Here is a 21,653-nt window from a genome sequence, read left to right on the forward strand (position 1 = left end):
CAAAAATTAGCTGACCTGGATCATTGTTCCAAAGGGCAGGGAGCCTAGTGTGGGTGACACCTATATAAAATACAATGAGATAAAATAGAAATCACACAAAAATGAATAAAGGATATAAATAGTATTGTGGATACGTGTGTCAGAGATTCTAGCACTTAAAGAATCTGTGATAATATATAGACATTTTAATTTAGTAAAACTGCTCTCCCAAATTATTAAACTAATATGTGCATCTCCTATTAAGGAATAAAATAATTACAAAGACATAGAGAGGAAAAAGTTCATCTGTGTCCTCTGTCTCTCATTTCTAGTCTTATTCCTCTCTCCCCTGAGATAATCATATATTTTAGGTGTGCATTCTTTCACACCCATTCACACACAAAGTGTGCATGTGTGTGTGTTAGCAATCAGTAATAATAAGTATAGGACTAAATGTGCCACTTATGTTTAGAAATTTAAAACATTCTCTCTCATAAAACATGGACCAAAGGGGGAAAAAAATCATACTGAAAACCTGACACTAAGAAAACAATATACTGTGGCCATGTGAGACAAGGAATGCAAGGAATTTTATTACTGAAATTCACCATATATATACATATATATATATCTTGATATTATAAAATCCCCTTGATATATCTAAGAAGAAAATTCATATGACTATCTTCATTGATGTTAAAAAAGCCTTTGACAAAAATTAACCACATCATTTTTTTTTTAAAAAACCACTCTAGGATATAGGAGTTTATGGATACCTCCTTGGCATGATTATGAATTTATATACTAGCTCTTTACTGAAGGGGAAATATTGCCAGAACAAAGCAAGGAGGAATGGTATTTCAATTAGTAATTCATATTGTCCTCTAAATGTAAGTCAATATAATTATACAACAGAAAACAAATAAGCATAAGCATTTTAAAAGAAGTAAAATTATTCTTGCATATGATGTGATGGTATAGCATGAAAACCCTAGAGAATCCATGTTGAAACTAATTCAACTAATAAAATAATTTATGGGAATTCCCTAGCAGTCCAGTGGTTAGGACTCTGCCCTGTCACTGCCCATTGTGGAGCGCCTGGATTCAATCCCTGGTCAGGGAACTAAGATTCCCTCAAGCCCCATGAATAAACAAATAAATAATAAATTTTGGAAGGTAGAAAGCTTTAAAATTAATATATGAGTCATATACACATATAACAATCAGATTATGTAATGGAAGAGAAACTTTATTTACAAAACCAATGAAGATTTATAATTTTTTAGGGATAAACTTAACAAAAACAGAAAATATCGAAGTAATATCAAAGTCAATATAATATCAAAGAAAATATCAAAGTAATATCAAAGTCAATATAATATCAAAGAAAATATCAAAGTCAAGTGAAAGGACATTCCATGCTTTCTAAACATTCTAAAGACATCAGTTCTCTCTAAGATAATTTTAAAATTTAATGGACCTAGTAAAAATAACAACAAGCTTTTTTTCTGGAACCAAATGAGTTGGTTTTTTAAATTACACGGAAAGTAACATGCAAGATTAGGTAGAAAGAGCATAAAAGAAGTGTGATGGGCTACGGAGTAGTTCTAGCAGGTGTTAAAACATAATTCAAAATCTCTGTAATTAAAAGGGTTGTACTTGCATGTTTGTGTGTGTGTGCCCAGTCATGTCCAATTCTTTGCAACTCCAAGGACCTAGCCTGCCAGTCTCCTCTGTTCATGGGATTTCCCAGACAAGAATACTGGATGGGTTGCCATTTCCTTCTCCAGGGGATCTTCCCGACCTGGGAATCTAACCCATATCTCCTGCACTGGTAGGTAGTTCTTCACCACTGAGCCACTAGGGAAGCTGAACTAACTGTATATTCATTAAAAAATATAATATAACATATATATAATATACAGGCTTCCCTGGTGGCTCAGCTGGTAAAGAATCCGCCTGCAATGCAGGAGACCTGGGTTCAATCCCTGGGTTAGGAAGACCGCCCTGGAGAAGGGAACAGCTACCCACTCCAATATTCTGGCCTGGAGAATTCCATGGACTGTATATTCCATGGGGTCACAAAGAGTCAGACATGACTGAGCAACTTTCACTTTTCTTTCATATAATGTACATATAATATATATAATTATATAATATATATAGTATATATATCTTATATTGCGTGTGGGTTCTTTACCACTGTGCTACCTGGGAAGCCCGTACTCACATACAGATGGACAAACTGAGCAGTAGAACAGATGAAAGATCAAAATCTTTTAAAATGGAGCCCTCAATATATTATGCATAAGAGACTATAGGTGAATTCCTGTATGACCCGGACATAGGGAAAGGCTTTCTAACTATGACTGAATATCAAAAGACAATAAAATATTGATAAAATCAACTATATAAAGGTTAAAAAGAAAGTTTTCATGAAACACTATAAGTAAAATAAAAGACAAAGAACAGTTTCTGCTTCTGTTAATAGCTGGGCAAATTCTACAAATAACAATCATAGACCTGAACAAAAGATACATATATACATATATTTATTTATTTATGTTATATTATTTATATTTTTAAATGAGTATCTATAGAGTTAGTTCAGCTTCCCTGGTGGCTCAGTGGTGAAGAACTGTCTGCCAATGCAGGAGATGTGGGTTAGATCCCTGGGTTGGGAAGATCCCCTGGAAAAGGAAATGTCAACCCACTCCAGTATTCTCGCCTGGGAAATCCCACAGACAGATGAGCCTGGCGGGCTACAGTCCATGGGGTCGCAAAAGAGTTGGACACAACTGAGCAACTAAAAAACAACAGAAGTAGTTCACTAAAGAGTGAACAACTGCAGGCAAATCCTGCTGGGATGACACTTGGAAGAGGCACGAGTTTGCTTTTCTTTCTTTCTTTTTTTAAATGACTCTTCCTGAGGGCAGGCTAGCCCAAATAGATTCCCCATAATCCTACTGGTCTAAAGAACCAAACGACAGGATAACCACAGAGGCTGCAAAGTAAAAAAAAAAATCTTAAAAAAAAAAAGGAAGAAAAGAAAAAAAGAGAGCCAGAAAAGTATAACCATAAATCTTAACCAGTCTTAATCCAAGACTCTGGCTGACCCCTGAACGTGCTTGCATAGGGCCAGATAGCAAACAGTCCACCATAGCGTGGTGCAGTCCAGCACACTTCTAGAACTGCAGGTTTTAAGGATCCTGTCTTTACCCGCTTTACTACAGATGATAAGTTTCTGCAATAGGACTCAAGATGTCTCTTGATTTTGCCTTTTCCACTGGATGCTTGGTGCTTCAGGGGTTTCTCTTTAATGGAGAAAAAAATTTAAACTGACAGCAAGGACAAGGGGAAAAAAAAGTCTTGAGTGTTTCAAATGCCACAGGGGCAAGCATCAGGCAGAAATAAATATGAGAACGAAAATGGAATTCTGAAGATCAGGTCAAGCACTGGTGAGTCAGGCATGGTTAGACTTCTCTTTGGAGTCAGGGACTGTGACATTTGAGAAAGCTGCCAGCTGTTAAGAGCACTGGAAATAAACCCTGAATCTTCAAGGAGACCGACGTGAAGACAGTTTAAAAAAAAAAAAAAAGGAAGAATGGCCTTAGAAGAGGCCTATTCACCCAAAGGGGAATTCTTTGAGAGGTAAAAGAATTGGAAATGAATAGGAAGACAGAAGTAATTAACAGAGCTATCAATTTCTGTAGCCTCCCTGGTAGCTCAGCTGGTAAAGAACTACCTGCAATGTAGGAAACCTGGAATCGATCACAGGCTTGGGAAGATCCCCTGGAGAAGGGAACAGCTACCCACTCCAGTATTCTGGCCTGGAGAATTCCATGGACTGTACAGACCATGCAGTCCTAAAGAGCTGGACACAACTGAGCGACTTTCACTTTTTCACCAACTTCTGTATTTTTTTTTTTAATTTAATATGCACAGGCTTAGTTGCTCTGTGGCATGTGAGATCTTCCCAGATCAGGGATCGAACCTGTGTCTCCAGCATTGGCAGGCAGATTCTCTACCACTGAGTCACAAGGGAAGCCCCAATTTCTGTATTTTCAACTCACTTCCCAATAAGTGGCTCACAGTCCATTCAGAGAATATACCAGGAGATACAATTTATTGATGAGCTTTTGCACATAGGGCCAAGAATAGGCCCTTATAAGTTAATATGGAATGTTCAGTGTCAAAGATCATTATCCCATGAATATTATTATCCTATTTTACATGGATGGAAAATGAGCCAGAGAGACTTTTTTTAACCTTCTCAAGGTCACTCAGTTCCAGTAAATTGCAGCCTAGCTCTGATGTGACCCAAGGTATGTACTTCTGATTTTTTAAAAAATAAATTCATTCTTTAGTCTTGAAGCCAGATTGGTTTCTCCTTTGCTACTAAAGTTTACTCAATATGTTAAGTGAATCAGTGGGTAATTCAAATCCTACTAGCCAATTTTAAGAAGGCAATTGTTTTGTTTTTCCGCTGCACCACTCGGCTTGCAGGGTCTTAGACCCCCAACCAGGGAGTGAACCAGGGCCCTGGCAGTGAAAGTGCTGAATCTTAACCACTGGACAGGGAATTCCCAGAGGCAGTTTTTTTGTCCTACCCTGTTGTTTATGCTACTGTATAGCCCAGAGAACTAAATATCCTGTGATAAACCATCATGGAAAATAATTTATAAAGTTATACACACACACACACATATAACTGAATCACTTTGCCGTACAGCTGAAATTAATACTGTATATCAACCACACTTCAATAAATTTTTTAAAAAAGCAGTCCCCTCTCCTGCCTTTTAAGGTCTAAGAGGCACTTTCACAAAGCTAAAGCAAAAAAGAAAAAAAGAAAGAAAAATACTGATCTGTGTTGTAAAGGGGTTATTCTTCTCTACTATGGAAATCTTGGCTAAGAAGAAACTCCTAAACACATCAATAGCCTTTACTGAATAAGACATCATGTTTGGATATACTGTCTCATTTTTCATAAGTATTTTAGGATTAAATCACTGGTAGGCTGGTAAATGTGGGCATGGTCTAGGCAGTCTTTCTGTCTCTTACACCAAATCATTCAGATCCATCCCACAAAATCTCCAAAACACCATCAGATGGAATTGGGAAATCAACAAAGAATCACCATGATGGGGTAGAATTTGATGAGCTGTTGCAGTGTGTGTCTCTCTAACTGCAAAATATTGGCTCTAGCATCATGCAGGTGAGACCATCATGACCACCATTTACCAGAGACTTGCTCTGCACCTGCCTGTCACCTTCTTAAACATTCAGCCACCCTGCTCACTATTCAGAATGATATTGTCCTAATCCTGGCTCACTGGCTGGGAGGCTGAGACTTGCTGTCAGGAGTCCCCGGTCCCCAAGATTGTAGGAGGCAGAACCAGGAATTGAAGATAAGCTGCTCCTGCCCCCAAAGACTAGACTCTTACTCAGTGTTGCTTTGAAGCTCTGCCTTTTGGTGAAAAGCATGTATGATATTACAACCCCACTAGGTCCCACGCCTGTCCATTTCTCCAGGTCCTTCCAGGTTGTGGAATTGGCCTATGAGGCAATAGTGGAGCAGTGTGAGTGTGAGTGCCCACGTGTGTGCAGAGAACAGGGGCCACGGTTCAAGAGTCTACATGTTAACCCTGAACTCTAGACATCAAAATGTCTCAACTCTGGGTCCAGCGCCAAGTGGTTTGGGTTGATGGAAAATCTTATCTACAATCTTAAGGGGCAACAGCAGGAGGGAGAAAAGGAACCCTTACTCTCAGGCTGGGCACAGCCTGGGCAATGCCCATTCCCCTTCCAGCTGAGTACCCACCGCCCTCCCCTGCCTGCTCTGGGGGTCTCTGCTGTTACACCTGCCCCATCACTCACTCAGCCCAGGAAGGAGTCCAGCTGAGACAAAGCTGTCCTGAGACACAAGGGGGAAAAGCCGCTGTCCCACCCAGTTCCCCAGCTGCCCTCTCCTCCTGGACACTATCTCCCTCACCTTGTTGGAGTCTGAGCCATAAGGACACACTCACCAAGGTAGATCACTGCTGCTGGAATGGGCAGCAGGACTGTGGCTGTCAGTAAATATGTGCCACGCAAGCCATGGCAGCTATGTCTTGAGATTCCCTGAGTTCATCTCCCCCCCTAAAGAGTTGCAATTACCCTGGCACTTGCAAGGCACTGACAGCTTCTGCAGAGGGACCGAGGTACCTCTGCAAAGAAGCTGTCAATGTTAGTCCCAAGACAAGTCAGCATCCGCACTCCCTGGGGATTAAGACAGAACTAATTAAAAGCAGGTGCAGCTGAGGGCAATATTTTCCTGCCCCCACTGCAGTGAATCCTGTGTGTCCAAGGGAGCACAGGACAGACAGGGCACTCAGCGTTGTGCTGGGATGGCAAAGTGGATCCTCAAATCCTGCCCCTCCTCCCTGCCCCTGTGAACCAGGGTCACAGAGATGAGACCTGTCATGTTCGTGTTGGACTCTGAGCTGTGGCGTTTTAAGAGGGAACAGTAAATCTGACTCCGTATTAGATCTGTTTCTTCCTCAACATTGTGCTCTGTTGCCTGTGCTTAGTCATAATGCACATTTTGCAAAAGAATGTTGCCTAGAACCTGAAATATATAGGACAGCCCATCCTCAAGACTCTGACCATTAAGCCTGTGCTCTGCAACAAGAGAAGCCACCACAATGAGAAGCCCGTGTGCCGCACCTCGGGAGTAGTTCCCACTCTCTGCAACTACAGAAAGCCTGCACAAAGCAGTGAAGACCTAATGCAGTCAAAAATACTTCTACCCTAACTTGTTGAGTGCCTACTCTATGTAATACAATTCATATAGTTCCACTTGCTCTTTTTTTCCTTCCACTGCCCAGGGTTAACTGTACACTTGTCTTCATGTTTCTTTTTATAGTTTATGTGTATGTGAAATAAAATTCACACTTTATGGTAAGACAAGAAATATGTGTTTTTTTATATTATTATTTTTTGGCTGTGGCACGAGCCTTATGGGATTTTAGTTCCCCAAGCAGGGATCAAACTCCAGCCCTTGACAGTGAGAGCATGGAGTCCTCACCGATGGACCACCAGGGAATTCCCAGAAAAATTTAAACATAAAAAATTTTTCCTGTCCGGTGGCCTTCCCTCACCCCCGACTGTGCCTTGTGTACCTACATTAGGCATCGACCAAACCTCCCCCATCAAGAGAAATACCGACTCAACCACTAAGAGCAACATCCTCCCAGCATCAAGACAACTCCTTAACACTCCTTCTTGACCTTGTAAGGGACCTCAGTGATGCTTAGATCTGGGTTGTGTAAACTGTCAACAGTATGCCATTTAACGTACAGCCGTCTGTCTCAGAAAATATATATGTGTGTTTTGACTTCCAACAGGTAGAAAAGGTTTTGGAACTTTCTGAGAGGCTGTTACTGGGTTATAATTCTCAGTTGGGCTTGAATAAAATTTTCCTTAGATTGACTAATTTTTTGTTGACATGTACTTGTCTTCTATTTTTTTTATGTCAGCTTAGATGATATCTAGCTTGCTCCCTAGACTAAAATGATTAGACCAATGTTCATACATTACCTTTTCTGTCCCGACTTCTCTCCCAATAGTTGATTTACAATGTTAATTTCTGCTGTACAGCAAAATAACTCAGTTATACACATACATTCTTTTTTATACTCTTTCCCAATATGGTTTATCACAGGATATTGAATATAGCTCCCTGTGCTATGCAGTGGACTCTCTTTTTCTACATGGTTGTCTATGGGTTCTCGTCTCTCCACATAGGCAATCAAATCATCTGCAAATAATGACAATTTTGTTTCCAATTTTTAAACCCATTAGTTGTTATTATTGTCATGCTATGTTGGTTAAGACCTCCAGCAGTGTTTAGCAGGAATAGAGACAGCAGATTTGTGTACCTCACTGGTGAATAACTACAGAATATCTTCAAAATTTCATCATTAAATATGATGTTAGCTATAAAGTTTTGGTAGCTAATATCTATTAAGTTAAAGACTGTATATTTACAATGGTTTTGCTGTGCAGGGTTTTTGGTTTCTTTTTTTTTTTTTTCTGTAAGTATCATCACTGACTCAATGGACATGAATTTGAGCAAACTCTGGGAGATAGTGAAGGACAGGGAAGCCTGGTGTGACCATAGGGTCTCAAAGAGTCAGACATGACTTAGCTATTGGACAACAACAAATGATTTTTATTTGCATTTTGAGTGCCAAGGTTCTTGCAATGTTATTCTTCTCAAATATTTTTTTATTGATGTAAAAATTCATAAAATATAGTTAACCATGTCAAACTATTCAGTGAGCATTTACTACACTGAGAATGTTATGCAATCACCACCTCTATCTAATTCCAAAGCATTGTCATCATTCTAAAAGAAAACTCTGTGGCCATTACTCACTCAGTCTCTATTCCCCGTCCCCCAGGCCCTGGTAAGCACCACTTTCCTTCACGCCTCTGTGTTGTTGTTGCTTAGTCACTCAGTCGTGTCTCTTTTGAGACCCCATGGACTGCAGGCCACCAGGCTCATCTGTCCATGGGATTTTCCAGGCAAGAATACTGGAGTGGGTTGCCATTTCAGGGGATCTTCCGGACCCAGGGATCGAATCTGGGTCTCCTGAATTGGCAAGTGATTCTTTACCACTGAGCCACCAAGGAAGCTCTTATGTCTCTATAGATTTATGCATTCTGCACATTTTATAGAAATATAATATGTGATCTTTTGTTTTTTTTTTTCCAGTTGGGTGGCATGTGGGATCTCAGTTTCCCAACCAGGGACCAAACTCACGCTTCCTGCCTTGGAAGTGCAGTCTTAACTAGCGGACCACCAGGGAAGTCCCAATGCATGGTATTTTGGGTCTGGTTTCTTTCACTCAGTGTACTGTTTCTAAGGCTTATTCATTTTATAATATGTATCGATAGTTCACTTGACTGTTTCTAAGGCTTATTCATTTTATACTATGTATCGACAGTTCACGTGTATGAGTGATTAATACTCTATTACATATATACATGTATTCTGTTTATCCATTTAGCCACTGATAGGCATCAGGGTTGTTTCCACCCGCTGGTTTTTGTGAGCAGTGTGCTGCTATGAATATTCTTATGCAAGTATTTAGTTACCTGTTTTCAACTTTATTGGGTATATACCCAAAAGTGGAATTCCTGGGTCATTGCTCACTTGCTAAGTCATGTTTGACTCTTTGTGACCCATGGACTGCAGCATGCCAGGCTTCCCTGTCCTCCAGTATCTCCCAGAGCTTGCTCAAACTCACGTCCATTGAGTCGGTGATGCCATCCAACCATTTCATCCACTGTCACCTCCTTGTCCTCCTGCCCTCAATCTGTCCCAGCATCGGGGTCTTTTCTAATGAGTCATTCTTTGAATCAGATGGCCAAATAATTGGAGCTTCAGCTTCAGTATAAGTCCTTCTGATGGATATTATGTGTTGATTTCCTTTAGGATTGACTGGTTTGATCTCCTTGCAGTCCAAGGAGATCATCTACATTAAGGAGGTACTACATTTACTACATTAATAAGGCTCTCCTCCTCTCTGAGTTTGTTGATGTAAGGAAGATCTTACATCATGTTGATGTGGGAAGACTACCACATTCACCACATCCATAGGATCTCTCTCCTGTACAAGATGATCAAAGAGTTTTGACTTTTCCAGGGGATACTGTCACTATCAAAACATTCCTGAAACTTCCATTTTTATGTACAATGAGATGTGACTTTTCTTAGCTTGCTTGTATTCACTGCAACTGCAGGGTCCCTCTCCTGAATGAATACCCTAATGTATAACCAACATGACTTGAAAAAGAAAATTTCCCACTTTCCCTGCACCCACATGGGCTGCCTCTTAAATGCATAGCCTGTGACTTTCAAATAAAGTCTTTTGACAATCACTGCCTCTTATACTACGTTGCATGCTCAGTCATGTCGGACTCGGTGTGACCCCATGGACTGTAGCCTGCCAGGCTCCGCTGCCCACAGAATTCACTAGGCCAGAATACTGGAGTGGGTTGCCTTTTACTACTCCAGGGGATCTTCCCGATCCAGGGATCAAACCTGCATCTCCTGCGTTGGCAGGCAGATTCTTTATACCACTGCACCACCAGAAAAGCCCATTCTCACTGACTTTATAATGTTTCTTTTTTTGGCAAGATCCCTAAGGTATGATCAAACAAAGTGAATGTCTTCAGGTGGAAGATGTACAACTTTCATTCCATGTACAAGGTTTCTTTCCTATTAAGGAGTTCCAGAACAGTCTGTATAATGAGAACACTTATGGCATTTCCATTCTGTGTGAGTTCTGTGAGTAGATAAGGTTAATCGAAAGAGCTTTGTCACGTTCTCACAGTCACTGTGCACATGATTTTCCTCTATGCTGAGTTCGCTGATGATTAGCAAGCACTGATTTCCGAAAGAAGGCTTTCTGACATTCATTGCATCCATAGGGCCTCTCTCCTGTGTGAGTTCTCCGGTGACTGATAAGAGCTGACAGAGTAGTAAACGCTTTCTTACAATGGGGGCATTCATATGGTTTCTCTCCTGTATGAATTCTCTGATGAACGGTGAGATAGGATTTGGCTGTGAAAGCCTTGTCACACACACTGCATTTGAATGGTTTTTCACCTGTGTGGGTTCTCTGATGTATAATGAGCGTTGACTTACATGACAGAACCTTCCCACATTGGGGGCATTCACACAGTTTCACTTTGGCATGACAATTTTTTAGATGGTTAGTGAGACCTGACTTCTGGATGAAAGCCTGCGGACATTCACTGCATCCATAAGGTCTCTCTCCTGTGTGAATTCGCTGATGGATCATGAGATACGCCTTAGTGGAGAAGGCCTTCTCACAGTTTGAGCATTCATACGGTCTCTCTCCTGTATGAACTCTCAAATGGATAACAAGATGTGCCTTTGACGTGAAGGCTCTATCACATGCACTGCATTTGAAGGGCTTCTCGCCTGTATGGGTTCTCTGATGTACAATGAGAGTTGACTTAGAGGACAGAATCTTCCCACATTCACTGCATTCGTGGGATTTCTCTGCTGCATGATGACTTTTCTTATGATCGCTGAGATCTGACTTCTGGATGAAGGCTTGCTGACACTCACTGCATCCATATGGTCTCTCTCCTGTGTGGATTCGCTGATGAATCAGGAGCTGAGTCTTTTTTGAGAAGGCTTTCTCACAATCGGAGCATTTGTATGGCTTCTCTCCCGTGTGAGTTCTCTGATGTACAGTGAGATGTGCTTTCACCATGAAGGCTTTATCACAAACTCCACATCTGAAGGGTCTTTCTCCTGAGTGAGTCCTCTGATGTAAGCTGAGCTTTGACTTCCAAGGAAAAGCTTTCCCACATTTGCTGCATCTGTGGGACTTTCCTTCTCTGTGTCGGGTCTTCTGATGATAGGCAAGTGCTGACTTCGTAATGAAGGCTTTCTGACATCGACTGCATCTATATGGGTTTTCTCCTGTTTGAGTGTCCTGATGAGTAACCAGCTTTAACTCACTGGGAAAGGTTCTCTTACAATCACGGCATCCATGGGAATTATTTCCTGCGTGAGTTCTCCAAGGCATGGTTGTGCGTGGTTGACAAGTATCCACTGCATTTTGATTGCATCCATACAGTTTCTTGCCTAAAGAAGTTGAGTTATAATTAGCAAACCCTGACAGCTAGATGAAAGCCAGAGTACTCATAGCAGAATGAACAATATGGCAAGTAAAGGTCCAGAAAAAGGTTTTTTTTTAAATTATTATCAAAATAAGAATGAGATAATTAGTAAAATTTGAGGAAACTCTAAATTAGTAGTAATATTCTGATTTTGAAAACTATTCTGTTTATGTTTTTTAAATTACCTGTTTCTAGGAAATACACAGTTATGTATTTATAAAGGGTCATTATTAGGGGTCAAGAGTTCAGGAAAGCAATATGTACTTGTGTGTGTGTGTGTGTGTGTGTAAAATGACAGACAGATTACAATAAAGAAAATGTGGTAAAATGCTACCACTTAAGGGAATCTGCAAAAACAATGTACATGAAATCTGTGTATAATCTTGGGATTTCACATGAAGTCTAAACTATTTAGGAATAAATATTTCCAAAAGGAAAAAACAGAAAATAATAGAAGACATTTGTATTAAGTTATATAGGAGGATTACTCATAATGGCCTGAATGCAGAGTGACTAAATTGTTTTAGATTCCCACAATGGCATCTTGCACAGTACTCTAGTATTTCCAATCTAAATGCTGGTTACATCGTGGGTTGACTGGAAAAATTAACTTCATTATACTTCATTTTCACATAAAGAAGTAAAAAAGTAGGCAGTAGTCAGGAAATGCTCACGTGTAGGAGGACTCTGGAAGGAATTCAGATATTATATTATTAATAAGAGTAACAGGATGCCATTCAAGGTAATACTAGGAGAGAGATGACTCAGCTTTCACTTCAAAAATGTCATCCTTTGTGTATGTGAATTACAAGGTCTTAAATATTGTGACTTAACACTGTTTTTAGGCTTGTGGACTGTGGTTATGAAAACTGGTAATGATCTGCTATGTCATATAGCATTGTTCTTAGATTACACTTTAGATTTTGCGCTCTACCCTCCCACTCAGAAGGTTGTTCTACATGATGGTTTATCCTGTCATTCCCCATTTTTTCAATCCAGGTAACTGTCAAAACATTATGTCTTTAATAAGCCAGATGTTTCTGAAACTTATGCTCATGACTGTTGGGGGGGGGATGAGGTGGTGAGTAGCTAGAAACACTGACTTTCCTTACTTCCTTTTTATAAATAAATAAAAACAGCAAAATTTTTGCAAAAAATCACTTGATTACTGTGTGGAGAACAGAGAGAAGCAAGATTAAAGAAGTCAGGAGTATTTTCAAGAAAACTATAACAATTTTGGCAAAAAATACTGGACTTCGACGTGTGAGTGAAAACAACAGTAACAGAAAAGAGTGGAGCCCTTGGGATATAGAAGACAGTGAGACCAAACTTGCTGACAGATTAAACTTGTGGTATGAGCGAAAAGAGGAACAAAAGTGATGTGAATGTGAGGGAGGTATCAGATCTCTGAGTGCAGAAAAGAAGTATCAGGTGACTATATGAGGCTAAGGGAAGGTTTGGTCAGTAGACAGAAATTTGGGGGTCATCAGCAAATAAATAGTATTGTTAAGGCCGTGAAATTTAATGAATTTACATTGGTTAACAAATGACAGAAACAGGCAAAGATGAAGCTTCATGCTTTTCAACTCTGAAGACTTTAGGAGATGCCCAGAGTATGGAGAAGGTCCATTCACATCAGGCACAAACAATGACTACAAAGGAAAGACGCCAAGTTAAGTCTTGCACAAACATCTGGGGGAAGCACTTTAGAACAAAGGATCCTCAGCTTTTAAAGTGTATTTACCCTATCTTACTGATTCTTTCTTGTCTAATTAATTCTGCAGGCAATAGACAATGAACCTTCCCAAAACTCTAATATCACATTTACAGACCACCACTGTGGTCAGTATCCCCACCTTCTGGTTTGCTCTGATACATTCTCACACAGCCCACAGAAAGCCACCGGCACTGGTGCTGCTGTATTAACTGGAAGAATTGTGGCATTATTTGATCAGGTAAGTAAGTGTTAGTCACTCAGTCGTGCAAGAGGCTAAAGAGAATGTGGAGAAAGGAAGTGATGCTGCCAAAGAGGAAGAAGAAGGAGGAAGTCTGGATGCTGTAAGGAAACTAATTACTGAACACTGAGTCAATCTGAGAGAGAAAAAGAGGCACATTTTCCTGGAAACAGCATGCAAGAGAGCCTCATCGATGATTTAGGTGTTTGTAAAGACCTTCAGAGTCCCTTGGACACCAGGGAGATCAAACCAGTCCGTCCTAAAGGAAATTAAACCTGAATATTCACTGGAAGGACTGATGCAGAAGCTGAAGCTCCAATACTTTGGCCACCTGATGCAAAGAACTGGCTCACTGGAGAAGACCCTGATGCTGGGAAAGATTGAGAGCAGGACAAGGGGGCAACAGAGGATGAGATGGTTGGAGGGCATCACAGACTCAACAGACATGAGTTTATTTTCACTCTGGGAGACAGTGAAGGACAGGAAAGACTAGCATGCTGCAGTTATGGGGTTGCAAAGAGTCAGATGCAACTTAGTGACTAAACAACAACAACCTTCAGAGTTTTAGCCTTGCTAAACACATTCGGAAGGGTCAGCCTTTCACGTCCAACTACTTTCAAGGTCTCCCATCTTGCAGCTTCTCAGCTACTTACTTACCTGAAAAGTACTGATGCTGCATTTCATCTTCTACTTTCCATGGCTCTTCTCTGGGCTCGAAGGTAAGGATCACAACTGGTTTGGTAGCTTGATAGCCTGTTTATGGGAAATGACAAAGACTTGGATGCTTACAATTGGACTTGGTGGGGGATGTCTAGGAAGAGCACAAAAGGAACAGACACACTATCACCTTGGCAGATTAAAGAGCTAATGAAGATGAAAGCACATTAAGTTCTGATGGGCACAGAAGGACTGAAAATTGATTGTCTATAAACTCAACTCCAGTATCTTGAGGCTCTTTGGACGTTAGAGCAACTGAAAAAGGAAAGGCTATTGGCTGTGTTCTGAATGACACAGGGCAATTATCGTTAACTAGTGTCATAGGTTACTAGAATTCTCCAGTAACACATCCTGATGTTGGCTCTTCTAAGCAGAACCTAATGGCTACCACTCCTCCCAGGTAAAGAAATAGAAGTGAAGTTGCTCAGTCATGTCCAGCTCTTTACGACCCCGTGGACTGTAGCCTATCAGGCTCCTCTGTCCATGGAATTTTCCAGGCAAGAGTACTGGAGTGGGTTGCCATTTCCTTCTCCAGGGGATATCCCCGACCCAGGGATCAAACCTAGGTCTCCTGCATTGTAGGCAGACGCTTTACCATCTAAGCCAAAAGGGAAGTCCCCCTCCCAGGTGAAGTCCATAGAAATATTCTCAAATGACACTAGTCCCTATTAATTATCACAGATTCTTCTTCCAATGTATGGTGATCATTCTGAGTGTGTGTGTATGTGTGCTCAATTGTATCCGACTCTTTGTGATCCCATGGACTATAGCCTGCCAGGCTCCTCTGTGCATGGAATTTTTCCAGGCAAGAATACTGGAGTGGGTTGCCATTTCATCCTCCAGGGGATCTTCCCAACCTAGGAATTAAACCCATGTCTCTCGGGCCTCCTGTGTTGGCAGGTGAATTCTCTCCCACTGCACCACCTGGGAAGCCGGTAATGATCATTACCAATAAGCAAAAGACCTACAGGTACGTGTTCTGGCTGTTTTCACCATAAGTTACCACGGCTCTCTCTCTCTGGGTAACAGTTTTCATTAGTTACTATGAAAAGAAGTAAAATGCCCTTATACCGATTTTGCAATTGAACACTTAATTATCAACAGTCTAGTAAATCACAAGTTCCTGAAAAGCATATTCACTATATCTTACAAGTAAAATATCCCTAAAACAGGGATATAAGATGTCTCTATAAAACATTTCAGACAACTATTTAAAAGGTGAAGAAGAACTAAGTGCTAACATATAAACACAGCAAAAATCTGCCCTCAAGGAGCTTTTGGACACTTTTCAACCGATAGAACAAATAACAGAATCAGATATGAAATGACTACACATGCAAGAATTATCAGCACAAGATTATTAATATGAATGTTTAATATAAAGGTTCACTGTATTGAGAAATAGGAAATCTAAAATATGTAGAAGGGATATTATTAAAATGACCATTTAGATGTACATAAACCAGCAGAAAAATTTAAAAATAAAGTTCAGTTAGTTCTCATTATTCATGGATTTACTGTGAATTCACCTGTTAAAATTTCTTTTTAACCCCAAATCAATAATCATAGCACTTTCACGAACATCTGCAGACATCTGCATAGAATAATTTGAGCAACAAATAATTTGAGTTGCCCAATGTGTATGATCCCGGCTGAGTCTGAACAAAATGATGTTGTCTTATTTCAGTTCTCCTATTGCAAACAAGCACCCTTTTCATGGTCTACTTAGTGTCATGTTTTTCATATTTTTATACTTTTTCTTGGTAATTCTGCTGATTAAAATGGTCCCAAGCACAGTGTTCAAGTACCGTCTAATGTCTTCAAGTGCAAGAAGGCAGTGATGTACTTATGGAGCAAGTGTATGTGTTAGACAAGCTTTGTTCAAGCAAGAGGTATAATACAGGGCTTCCCCTGTGGGTCAGTACTGGAGAATCTGCCTGCCAATGCGGGGGACACGGGTTCAATCCCTGATCTGGGAGGATCCCACATCTCACAGAACAACTAAGCCTGTGTGCTACAACTACTGAGCCTGAGCTCTAGAGCTCGTGGCCTGCAACTACCGATCCCATGTGCCCTAGAGCCCATGCTCTGCAAAAAGAAGTCTCTGCAATGAGAAGCCTGGGTACAACTAGAGAAAGCCCACACGCAGCAACAAAGACCCAGCTCAGCCAAAAATAAACAAAAATTTTAAAAAGAGATACTGCGCAATTGGCCATGTGTGTGTCAGTTGTTCAGTTGTGTCCGACTCCTTGCGACCCCATGGGCTAGAGACCACCAGGCTCCTCTGACCATGAGATTCACCAGGCACGAATACTAGAGAGGGTGCCATTCCCTTTTCCAAGGGATCTTCCCGACACAGGATTGAACCAGGTCTCCCACACTGCAGGTCCATCTTTACCCTGTGAGCCACCAGGAAGCAATGTGTCCCTTTCTTCATGGAGAGAATCCCACAGAAGATTATAATTTCCATAATCCACTTGGCACAGCCTGCTTGGCCATATATAACATTTATAATAACTATTTTAACATCATTTTCTACTAATTCTATCACCCATGTCATTTCTGGGTCTCTTATTACTTTTTTCCTCTTTTTAGATTTGTTTTCCACATTGTTATTGTTTTTAAGAAATATTTTTTCATTTTTTATTTTTCTGGGTCTCTTTCTACAGACTTTCCTTACATTTATGGGTCCTATTTTCCTGTTTCTTGGCATACATGCGGAGGTTCTGATTGGATGTCTGACTTCATGAAATTAACATTATTGGTTGATCCATGCCTGCTGAGTCATGTCCTACTCCTTGTGACCCTGTGGACTATAACCCGCCAGGATCCTCTGCCTATGGAATTTTATATGTGGATATATTAATCTATTCAATTTCAGAATAGATACAAACGTATGTTTGGTAGTATTTCCAGCAGCAAAAATCTCATGTTCCATTAGGAGAGAGTTCTTTTCCAGTGCTGACAATTTGATTCTTATGTTTCAAGAGCATTCCACGGTGTTCACATCTAAGAATTAGTACAAGATTCTCTGATTAAAGAAAAAAAATGTTAATGTACTTAGATCATAATTACTTTAGATAACTGCTTCACTGGGAACATGCTGTTCCAAATTTATTTAAGGGGTAGGCAGGAATTTACTGAAGTGCAAACTCTCTGAAATCTAATGCTTTTGTGGTAGGCAATATCATGGCAAATCCCAAAGATGTTCATGTCCCAATTCCCAGAATCTGGAAATCTGTTACATTATACGGTGAAGGGGAATTAAGGCAGAAGATGGCATTAAGTCATTTTAGGGCCAAATAAATTGTTTCTAGAGTTTTAAGGTTCACAGAGAAAAATGGTGCCCCAGGGAAGATTACACCCAGAGGCTTACCAATACTAGCTTTAGAAGGTGAGATTTGGCACTCCCGAGTTGATCCGTTTTAGGTGAGATTTTGGACTCTGAGTTGGTCCTGTGACAGGCTGAGACACTTGGAGATGGTGGGATAGGGTGACTCCATTTTACATGTGGGATGGACACGAATCATTGGGTGCCAAAGGGTGGCCTTCGGTAGGCAGCATAATGGCCTCCCAAAGATGTCTACATCCTTATGTCCAGGACTTGTGAATATGCTATATTATAAGGCAAAGGGGACACAAGTTAGCGATGAAGTTGCTAATTAGCTGATTTTAAGATAGGAGATTATTTTGAATTTTCTGGGTGGGCCCAATGTAATCACAAGGGTCTTTGAGCGTGGAAGGAAGAGGCAGAAAAGTGAGAAATGAAGAGTTGACCAGTCATCACTGGCCTTAAGGAAGGAAAGGGGCCAAAAGTTATGGAATCTGGGCAGCTTCTAGAAGCTGGGAAAACAAAGAAACCGAGTCTGCTCTAGAACCTCCATAAAGAAATGTGACCCTGCCAACAACCTTGTTTTTAAGCCCAGAGAGATGCATTTTGGATTTCAGATCTCTGGACTAATACACTGTGTTATTCTGAAACACTGAGTTTGTGAAAATTGGTTACAGCAGCCATAAGAAACTAATACAGCTGTACTTTTACATTCATTATATTCTGAGGTTTTCACTCCATACTGCATTTCCTGACATCTAAGATTTCCTTTACTTAGAGGAGTCTCTCCCCATTTCCCAAGGTAAAACTGTGATACAGGACTTAATTTGGGGATACAGTTTCCTTTTTTTTTTTTTTTACGGCTTTCAGGGGATTTCTCTTTTCTGAGTTCTTCCACTTTATAAATGTGTTTTTTCCACTTTCAGTGCCTCTAGAGTTGTCTTTCTATGCTTCTCTGACAAGTGAGAAGGTATAATTGATCACTGAAGACCATCACACTCTTTCCTAAGGTTTCAGTCCCATGGGAACTCTTTGAACCCCACTAGGATATCACTTCTGGGAAAAAGGTTCCCCACAAGAGCTACATTTCTGCTCCATATGATCTCACTGATATTTACTAAGTCTAATTTCTCATGGAAGTGTTCTACACAACCACTGCATCCACAGCATTTCTGTCCTGAAATCAACCCTTTATATATTTTTGGCTGCACCCCACAACAGCCTATAAGATTTTAGTTCCTCAATCAGGGATTGAACCTGTGCCCCTTGCATTGGAAGCTTGGAGTCTTAACCACTGGACCGCCCGGGAAATCCAGCGTTTTTGCCCTAAGTGAGCATTGACACATATGAATGTGGGGAAGATTCTGGCTCAAGGCTTTCCCCCATCTCTGGTACCCAAGGATTTTTCTTTCTATGTAGTATCTGTAACATATAAGACATAATTTATTACTGAAGGGGTGACCACATTCAGCATTTCTGAGGCTTATTCCCTGGGTAAACCCCCGATTATCTACTGAGGCCTGACTTCTTAGAAAAGACTAGGCCACAATCACTCTGTTTCTGCCCATTAGCAGCTCGCTCTTTAATAAGGACTGAGTTCCCGAAGACACTATCTCCGCAAGCACTGCGTTAACAGGACTTTGCTCCTGTACGAGTTCACTCAGGCATGAAGAGCTATGACGCCCGAAGGAGGGTTTCTCCAGCTCTGGGGATTCTACAGCTTTCTCTCCCCAGTGAGTCTTCTTATGTTTGATGAGAACATGTGCGCCAAGGCTTTGCCGCATTCACTGCAGCCATACGGTCTCTCTCTGGTGTGAGTCCGCTGGTGCTGAATGAGCTTTGCCTTGCTTCGGAAGGCCTTTTTGCAGTCACTGCACTCACACGGTTTCTCTTCCCTGTGAATTCTCTGATGCTTGGTCAGGTCAGACTTAAAAAGAAAGAAGGTTCTTCCGCATTCGCGGCACTCATAGGGCTTCTCGCCTGTGTGGAGTCTCTGATGGGCAATGAGGTAAGCCTTCTGGGAAAAGGCCTTCCCCCACATACCACAGCCATACAGTTTCTCCCTGGTGTGAGAGCGCTGATGTCTCTTGAGCAGGTAACCTCTGGCTGAAGGCTTTTCCACACTCACCACATCCTGTAGGGTTTCTCTCCTGTGTGACTGCTCTTGAGACCCATGAGCTGCAACCTCCTGGAAAAGGCTTTCCCACATTCATTAGGTTCATGGGGCTTCTCTCCAGTATGAGTTCTCTGATGTTCAGTGAGCTGAAACTTCATGAATGCTTTCCCACATGCGTTGCATCTGTGGGGCTTCTCTCCCCTTTCAGTTCTCTGATGTCTAATGAGCTGTGCCTTCCTGGAGAATGCTTTCCTGCACTCACTGCGTGCATATGGCTTCCTTCCTGAACAAGTTTTCTGATGGCCACTGAGTGGTGATTTAGTGCTACTGGGTTTCACACAACCATGGTATTTGATTCCACTAAGAGTTTTATTATCTTGGAGGCAGACAGATGATTTCCCATACCCACTGAACCCATCAGAGTCCTTTCCTGTGTATCTTCTATTCTCGACAACAAAACCCAACTGTGACTTCAAACTTTTACAGTGTGAGCCAAACTTACTGTGTTTTTGTGTTAAAGGAACAAGGCTTTTGCATAAATCAAAAATATTTGCATAACTTTGTGGACATCTTTCCAAAGTTTTAATCCTGTTTTGGTTTTCTGGGTGCCATTGCATAGGATCAATCTCCCACATTTCTTCTAGGAAAAAGAACAATGAAAACATCCATGATAATTCTATGGGGGGGAAACGGAGTACAGAAATGCCATGGTTTGAGTTAGGTCTTATAAGATCCCAGTCTAAGAGAAATGTCTACTGTGGAAGTGTATCCTATGCTTTGTGAAAAAAATGACAGTATTATAAAACAAAAGTCAGTAGGAACAGCAGTTAAGTTAGTGTTAGTCACTCAGTTGTGTCTAACTCTTTGTGACCCCGTGGACTGTAGCCCGCCAGGCCTCCTCTATCCATGGAATTCTCCAGGCAAGAATACTGGAGTGGGTAGCCATTTCCTCCTCCAGGGCTCGAACCCACGTCTCCTACATTGCAGGCAGATTCTTTACCATCTGAGCCACCTGGGAAGTCCAAAAGAAGGCACCTGGAATTCATACAGAAGGCCTTTTAAAATTTTTTTTGGCCATGTCCTGTGCCATGTGGGACCTTAGTTTCCTGACCAGGGATAGAACCTGCGACCCCTGCAGACGAAGCATGAAGTGTTAACTACTGGACCACCACAGAGACCTTCAGAAATAATAGAGCAAATAGGAAAGACTCAAGGTAACTGAAAGGCAGAGCAATATGGTAGAACCTAAACAAAATGCATGGCGAGGAAAAGAATTCACCAGGAGGAAAAATGATCTCATTCATGAAACTGAAGGCAAAAGTATTTTGCAGGACAATTACTTTGGATTCAGGCAAAATGAAGAATCAGAGGGCAGATTAGACTATAGAAAGAGAGCTGTCAACCCAGGAATATCTGTCAGAGAGCTTAAATCTTCCATATGTGTGAACACACACTCTGAGGGTGAAGACAGGATCTGGGAGAAAAGAGGATTCTGGTCCCACACACAGGAAGTAGAGCATCACAGGCCAGCGGCTCTGGTGGCTGGCAACACACACAGAGTTAGAGTGCAGGTCAGACGTTAGCAGGAGTCAACCTGGGGCCCTCCAGCAGAGAACAGAAAGCTGAGGCCCTGAGACTGAGTCAAACTTTTACGAGAAGATTAACAACAAAACCCTTAACCTGAAAGCTGGGGAAGCAGAGGGTCAATCAGTAGACAGAAGTCCCCTGGGAGACAAGGTGTGTGTGGTTTTCAGATGAATGAAGGTGAGGTGGGTAGTCAGGGAGGGAGAATAGCTCTGTCAAAAGGGGAGCTGATACTGCAGAGGCAGGGAGCAGCGCTAAGTGC

The 21,653-nt window shown here is 41.3% G+C and overlaps 1 protein-coding gene across 9 annotated transcripts in view; it reads right to left on the reverse strand.

Moving 5' to 3' along the window:
* LOC133229687 (zinc finger protein OZF-like) overlaps positions 1-21,653 on the reverse strand; it is a 59,301-nt gene that overhangs the window by 26,882 nt on the left and 10,766 nt on the right. For 4 of the 9 annotated variants that reach the window (XR_009730619.1, XR_009730620.1, XR_009730621.1 and 1 more), the window contains exon 5: positions 14,301-14,396. Coding sequence is in view for 6 of the 9 variants with exons in the window: in XM_061386374.1 (XP_061242358.1) it covers positions 14,301-14,396 (96 nt within the window). In the remaining 3 variants the exon portion in view is untranslated. The other 5 variants (XM_061386370.1, XM_061386371.1, XM_061386376.1 and 2 more) reach the window with 3 other exon arrangements.

Source organism: Bos javanicus, chromosome 18 (assembly GCF_032452875.1).
Source record: "Bos javanicus breed banteng chromosome 18, ARS-OSU_banteng_1.0, whole genome shotgun sequence".
NCBI classification, from domain to species: domain Eukaryota; kingdom Metazoa; phylum Chordata; class Mammalia; order Artiodactyla; family Bovidae; genus Bos; species Bos javanicus.